Source organism: Penaeus monodon, chromosome 2 (assembly GCF_015228065.2).
Source record: "Penaeus monodon isolate SGIC_2016 chromosome 2, NSTDA_Pmon_1, whole genome shotgun sequence".
In the NCBI taxonomy this organism is placed as follows: Eukaryota; Metazoa; Arthropoda; class Malacostraca; order Decapoda; family Penaeidae; genus Penaeus; species Penaeus monodon.
The window spans coordinates 46859913-46867412 of record NC_051387.1 but is presented as its reverse complement, the minus strand read 5'-3'; the positions used below and the strand labels follow the sequence as shown (position 1 = coordinate 46867412).

Genomic DNA, 7500 nt, shown 5'->3' with positions numbered 1-7500 from the left:
AAAAAGCAGAGAAATACAGCGTGCGAGAAAAAAATAACACGATAGACAGACCAGAGAAAATGGCGGACCAAACGAAGAAGAAGAGAAAGAAAGAAAAAAGAAGAAAGGTACGCACTAGACGAACGAGAAGAAAAGACGCATAAATAAATAAATAAGTCCAAACCGAGGACGGCGAGAAGGGGGGCAAAACAGAGGAGATAAAGCAAGGGAACAAGGGAAGAGATAGACGGGGAATTAGCCAACTGGTGAGCAGTGAGCTAAGCTAATTGTGATCTCAAGTAATCCCGTGGCCGCAAATGGACACACAAGCCCGCCGAGGGAAGGAGAGGGAGAGAGGGGAAAAAGGAGGGGAGGAGGGAGGGTGGGAGGAGGAGGGGGAGGGAGGGTGGGAGGAGAGGGGAAGGAGGAGGAGGATGAGAGGGGAAAAAGGAGGAGATGAGGGAGGGAGGGATTAGAGGGGAGAAGGAGGAGGAAGGAGGGAAGAGTAAGACGGAAAGGAGGAGGATGAAGGGAGGAAGGAAGGGCGAGAGGGGAAAAGGGAAGGAAGGCGCGAGAGAGGCGCCCATAGAACTATTCCCTCATCCGTCTTCTTCCTAAGTTGCGAGATCTCAGTTGCAAGATCTCAGTTGCAATGATAAATAGTTGATATTAAACAGTCTTCGCTTTTCCTTCCTCCTCTATCCCTCACTTCCCCTCTTCTTCTTCTTCTTCCCCCTCCTCCCTTTAACCTCTCTCTCTCTCTCTCTCTCCTTCCTTACAACACCCAAAACCAAGGCCGACGACGAACCACACTAAGCGAAAAGGGAAAAACAACGAAGATTTTTGAAAAAGGGGAAAAAAAATACGTCTCGCTCGGCCCTATCCCTCCTTCCCCCCCTCCCCCCTCTGCCATATCCCTCCGTTCCCCCCCCATCCCCTTTTGCCATACCCCTCCCCCATATCCTCTTTGCCGTGTCCCCTCCCCCCCCTTCCCCAGACGTATCCCCCCCTCCCCCCCCTCGGGTCGGTCAGCCGCCAGCCTGCCAGTGTTGACTCGAATTTCCGCGACATATTATTGTTTCTTGAGTCTTAATGGAACAACTGACTGGCTAAATAAGACATCTCCGGTATTGGGGGGGGGGGGGAGGGGCTGAAGGGGGGGTGGAGGGGAGGGGAAAGAGGGGTGTGTGGAGGGGAAGGAATAGCCATATGGGTTTCGGAGAGGAAAGAATAAAAGGAAGGGAAGAGGGAAGGAAGGAAGGGAGGAGGAAGGAAGGAAGGAAGGAAGGAAGGGAGGAAGGAAGGAGAGTGAAGGAAAAGGTGATATAACGAAGGAAAAAAATATTCTACATTATTGAAAAAAAGGTAAATCAATCGCACGAACTATGAGATAAAAAAAAAAAAAGAAAAGAAAAAAAACAAACAACGAAGAAGGAAAACAGGAATTAAAAAAACGCAAATAAAGAAGACAAAAAATAAACAAGTAAATAATACATAAAAAATCAGAAGAAAAAACAAGAACAAGAACAAGAACGGACGAACGGGAACGCAAGAAACCCACGCGAGAACGGCAGAACATCAACAAGCGCACAGCAAGTCCTCCCTCGCAGCGCCTCGAACAGATGCATATATCATTTCAACATTGCATCAGATTTCCAGGTTTGAGCAGTTGTGATGAGAAATTTGATACCGCATACCCAGGTCCGTGTGTACGTGTGTAGTAACTCGCCATGTGCGTACGTACGGGCGTAATCGGGGGGCCTTCTATAAACCCATATTAGTAAAAGCCGAGGCTCGAATAACTTGTATACAGGGCTGTTTAGTTATGTCATCGGGACCATAAACATTGCTAATTTGCCGCGTTAACTAAACTTATGGGCTGGTTTTAATGCGATGTTGAAGGAGAATTCGATTTGAATGTGATGACGTTTTTTTTTTTTTTTTTTTTTTTGGGGGGGGGTGAGGAGTAAGGGGGATGGATATTAATTATTTGTTTGTATTTTGTGTGTGTCGTTGGTGGATTCCTTTACTGCCGATGATTTTGGTTAAACCGTGAAAAAAAGGGTAAGATGTCATATATTTATCCTTGTTCCTTTTCTCTCTCTCTCTCTCTCTCTTTCTCCCTCTCTCTCTACCCTCCTTCTAACATCCCTTCCCCCCTCCCCCCCACCCCAGCTAAACCCATGTTACGCTTTTCCTTCATCCTCCCCTCACCCCCCCCCTCCTCCTCCTTTCTTTCTTCCCCTCAGCTCTCCCTCTGCCTACATACCTCCCCCTCCCTCCCTCCCTCCCTCCCTCCCTCCTTCACCCCTTTACCTCCTCCTTCCCTCCCTCCCTCCTTCGCACTCCAGCTGTTGGCTTGGGTGGTCCTCCACTCCAGTATACCTTTTCCCCTCCTTTTTTCCCCCTTTTTTCATTTTTTTTTTCTTTTCTTTTTTTTTTTTGCTATCCAGCCTGCGAGCTCTTGAATAATTTAGCGATAAATTGGGGCTTAATACTGACATCTTGTGAGTGCAGATTGTCGTGAGATACAAATATTAAACAATAATTGCCCCTCAGAACGTGATGTCGTGTGTCCCATTACATCGTATTGCAGTTGTCATTAAGGACAATCATCAAAATCTTAAAATGTTCCATAATTATCTTAAAGAAGAAGAAGAAGTAGAGAGAGAGAGAGAGAGAGAGAGAGAGAGAGAGAGAGAGAGAGAGAGAGAGAGAGAGAGAGAGAGAGAGAGGAGGAGAGAGAGAGGAGAGAGAAGAGAGAGAGAGGAGAGGAGAGAGAGAGAGAGAGAGAGAAAGGGAGAGAGAAGGAAGAGAGAGAGAGAGAGAGGAGAGAGAGAGAGAAAGATAGAGAAGAGAGAGAGAGAGAAGATGAAGCAATGAAGAGAAGAAGATAAAAAGAGGAAACCGAAAGAGGAATGAAGATGAAAATGGAAGCAGAAAGACGAAGAAAGGAAATGAAAAAAAGAAGAAAACAATGGAGATCTAAGAAGAGAATGAATGAATAGCGGAAAGAAGAGGAAGACAGAAAGAAAAGAAGAAAAGAAAAAAGAAGAAAAAAGAAGAAGAAGAGAAGAAAGAAAAGAAGAAGAAAAAAGAAGAAAGAAAAGAGAAGAAGAAGAAAAGAAGAAGAAGGAAGAAAAGAAGAAGGAAGAAAAGAAGAAGGAAGAAAGAAGAGGAGAAAAGACAAAGCGGCAGGCGAGGACGACATGCTACGTGGCAAGACAGAGGAAGAAAAAGAAGAAGAAGAAAAAAGATACGAAAGAAGAAGGAAGAAGAAGAGAGAGGAGGGAATGAATAAGAGAAGCGGGACGCCTAGAAGCACAGGATCGATAAGCAGGGGCCAAGAGCGCATGCCTTCGGTCGACGCCATCTGGCCCTAGCCCCTTCGTACACTCACTACGTAAGTTTATCCATGTCTAAAAAAATTACAAAGCAGTGAACAATAATCAACAAATGATGGACAATGCTTGTCTATTTCTCAAATCACGACGGATATTCATGTATAATAAAAAAAAAGCAAAACAAAAATACAAAGAAAGAAGGAAAGAATGCAATGAAAACGAGGACACGATAATGTAAATATAAAGAAAAGAGTTTATATCAATCTAAAGCTAAAAAGTTGATATCGCTAAGTTAACTAAGACATGCCTATACAAATACCCTTTTCTTACTTCCTAACTTCCTCTCGTACCCTCGACGTCTCTTTTTTTCTAAATAAATTATTATCAAGAGATTAATCATGGATTCAATAATGATATATCTGCTATTGATGCCTATATTATTTCAAATCAATACGACCTATTTAAATCACACGTGAATCATACATATCCGTGTGTATATATAATTAAGAACCGAGCCTATAGAAAAGAAATATATTAATAATGGAATACGTACGCGCACTTATACAACCCGTAAATATTCAATATCCGTGTCACATAATCGAACGGAAGGTATCGACGTAGCCGGTGGTCGTTATAGCCGAACCCCTTATGCGCTTGTATCTAGTTACTGTACACCAGATGAGTTCTGGGGGGGGGGGGGGGGGGAAAGGGGGTCGAGGGCTGAGAGGCAGAGTGGACCAGCGGCGGTGGGCGGCCGGGCTCGGAGGCGTCTAGGATTATTCTCGTCTCTTTTTTTATTATTATTGTTAGGGAATGGAGTCCAAGTCTGAGGCGGGCTTTCCGTCTTCTTATTATCGTGTCTTCCTTCCTATCTCCCTTCTTTCCCCCGCCCTCCCCGCCCGCCCATTCGCCGCCGCCCGCCGCAGCCCGCTCTGGCCCTCGCCTCCGTAAAATGCGGGATTATGGTCTGAATGGCCCGCCTGAATGAGGGGCAAAATTAAATATGAATTAAAACGGAGAGTTGGTCCTGTTTTCAATAGCACTTTCCGCCAGGCTAAAATGGACTCAAAATGGATCGGAGGGAGGCAGGGATGGGCCTATTGTCTGCCGTAATATAATCCGGAGTGAAGCGCCCGCCCGCCATGAGGCGTCGTCGGCGGGGAGACCAACAGGTGACCGCCCGCGCGCCCGCACGCCCGCCCGCCCGCTCGCTCGCCCGAGATTCGAAGCGGGATCCGGAAGCTCTTGAGCGAATCGCCAAGGAGTTTCTTTTTGTGCTTTTCTTCATCATCTTTTTCCGGGTCCTGTCTTTTTTTTTATCCCACTAATTTTCACTCCTTTTTACATCTTTCTTACTTGCTGAAGGAAGTCTTTCTCATTTAATGAATTCAGCGAATCTCCGCGGTCAAAAAAGCAAGTTCGGAGTCGTAAAATCGAATTAAAAAACAAAGAAGCAGCTGGTACCGCGTGTCCCAACCACCCACCAATCATTGCTTAAAAGATCGCCAAAGAACCTTATTCCCAAATCTTAAACAACCACCCTAACAAAAGAAAAATAAAACTCGACGCCAAACAAATCCCCCCAAAAAACAGATAATTAACACACACACAAAAAAAAGGTAAAAACGGAGATGATCTGAAAGGGTCAGACGCGAGAGTCTCATCGGCCACGAGACATGTAGCTTCCGTCTCGCTGGTAATCATCGAGACAACCGGAGAGGATTCGCGTGCGCCGTTGTGAAAACACCTTTTGTTCGGCGCTCATGAGACCTAACGGACACTCGAAACCGGTAAAGAAGCGTGCACGTTTACACGCCCATCCATAGCCATCCGCCTGTCTGTCCTATCTGTCTGTGTAACTATATCTGTATCATATCTACCCGGCTATCGGTCTCTGTCTATCTCTGCTCGAAACATATCTCCTTTCCTGTTTACCGAAAACGGATTGGACCTTTTGAGCATTATCATCATCATCATCAAATGGTAATGAAATGATAACAACAACAATAATATTAATAATAATAATGATAATAATGGCAATAATAATTATAATAGCACTACCACTACTACTACTACTACTATTAATAGTAATAGTAATAATAATGATGATGATGATAATAATAATAATAATAATAATAATAACAATAATAACAATAATAATAATAATAATAATAATAACAATGACAACACAATCAATACTACTAACAATAACAACAATAAGGGGAGAAAGGCACAGATTACTTACCTACACATGACCTCGTGCGTGAGGAGGACTCGGCACATCTCCGGGTTTTTGTCTTGTCCTTCGTATACGATAGCCTAAGAAAGGGAGAGAGAGAGAGAAGAGAAGAAATTAATAATTGCTCCCTGAATATCAGTTAATGTGACCATTTTCATATTGTGTTAAAGACTGAATTTTTATTAATGACCATAAGTTGATGAGTGATATTAATATTCACACAGAAACATGATTTAAAAAATAATATCAATGATTATGATATGAAAAGCTGATTAATGTGTGGTGAATGATGAAAAGCAGATATGCAAAATTAAAGTGAATATATTATATATATCTTTTTTAATAAATATTTCATCATAATACTGTAGTACATAAAAAAATCCTCTGATATGAAATAGCGACAACTCAAAGTACACATATCAAAATAAAACAGTAATTGTAACCTCGTTAACTGATACAATTTAAAAAAAGGGGAAAAAATTTATGATACAATTATAAAAAAGGGACTTTATATGTATACCGTATATACATATATATAGAATAGCCAATCACTCTAGAGTTATTTTGTTTTCCTTTTTTTGTGTGTAGTTAATTTTCGAAAGTAAAACACATGCAAAGTATTGATTTCGACGAGCTATTGCCTGATGGATGCTCGCTTGCCAATCTGGAAAAATGAAAAGTATTCCAGAGGAGAAATTACTTTTTACCAGATGAAAAAATAAATAAATAAATAAACGGGTACGTCACACACTGTAGGTAGAGCGTGTATGCGTGTGTGTAAGTGCGTTTGTGGTGTGTGTGTGTGTGTGTGCGTGTGCGTGTGCGCGCGCGCGCGTGTGTGTGTGTGTAAGCGTGTGCTTCTTTACTTGTCTTAGTATAAAGCTTCTATTTGTGTTTCTGTGGTCATGTGTGCATACATGTGTATGTCTGTAAGTGTGTTCATAGGTTTGAATGAATTTGCATACCAATAAGAATGAGCGTTTGACTCTCAGGAAAAGAAGGAGAAGAACAGCACTATATTCCCACCAGTACGAAAGTTCCTACCACCCCCCAACCCCCCTCTCAAAGTCTTTTCCCCACGTCCCCCCTTCCCCTCTCCTCCCCTCCCCCGGCACCTTCTCTAGTACACACGCAGGGGAAGAGATAGAGGAGGATGGGGGGGAAGAGGAAGAGAGAGAGAGAGAAGGGAGAGAAGGAGAGTGAGAGAGAGAGAGAGAGAGAGGGGGAAGGAGGGCTAGAACCATCCCTCTCTTCCCTCTCCTTCCTCCCCCCCCTCCCGCCTCCCCCATTCCTCTCTAGCCCCTGAAATCCCCCTCGATCCGACTTCAAGTCCCCTGCTGTCATCCAGCCTTGTAATAAAAATAAAGCAGCACGTAATACCCGCTGTAATGCATCCTTAATCAAAACAGGGACCCTCCCCCCCTTCCCATGGCCCTCCCTGCCCCCCTACCACTAGGCCCCGGATTAATCCCTACAAATCCCTCGCCACTAAAAAGTCAAGATTATGGTTAGCTTCCCTCGTCCCCTACTTCCCCTCCCCCCTCTCTCTCCCCTCCTCCTCCTCCTCTTCCCTCTCTCTCCCCTTCCCTTTCCCTCCCCTCACTGCCGCCTCTCCTCCCCCCTTGCCTTTCTCTCTCTCTCTTCTCTCTCTCTCTCTCTCTCCTCTCTCCTCCCTCCCTCCTCTACCTCCATCCTCTCTCCCCTTCCCTCCTCCTGTCCTTTCTCTGGCTCTTCTCTCTCTCTCCCCTTTTCCCTTTCCCTCCCCTCTCTCCTCCCCATTTACCTTTCTACTCCTGAACCCTTTCCCTCCTGTTCGTCCTCTCTCCCTTCTCCCTTCCTCCTCCTCCTCCTCTCCTCTTCTCTCCCCTTTCACCCCCCCCCTAATCTCCCCCCGCAACGACCACCAGCGGTGCCCGGAACAGGTGGTCTCAACCCCAC

The 7500-nt window shown here is 44.6% G+C and overlaps 1 protein-coding gene across 8 annotated transcripts in view; it reads right to left on the bottom strand.

Annotated features, from left to right (window-relative positions):
- The window catches only part of LOC119583116 (transcription factor collier-like), a 158079-nt gene that overhangs the window by 97106 nt on the left and 53473 nt on the right, over positions 1–7500 (bottom strand). For all 8 annotated transcript variants that reach the window (XR_005229696.1, XM_037931625.1, XM_037931646.1 and 5 more), the window contains exon 5: positions 5569–5642. Coding sequence is in view for 7 of the 8 variants with exons in the window: in XM_037931625.1 (XP_037787553.1) it covers positions 5569–5642 (74 nt within the window). In the remaining variant the exon portion in view is untranslated. The remainder of the gene's footprint in view (positions 1–5568; positions 5643–7500) is intronic.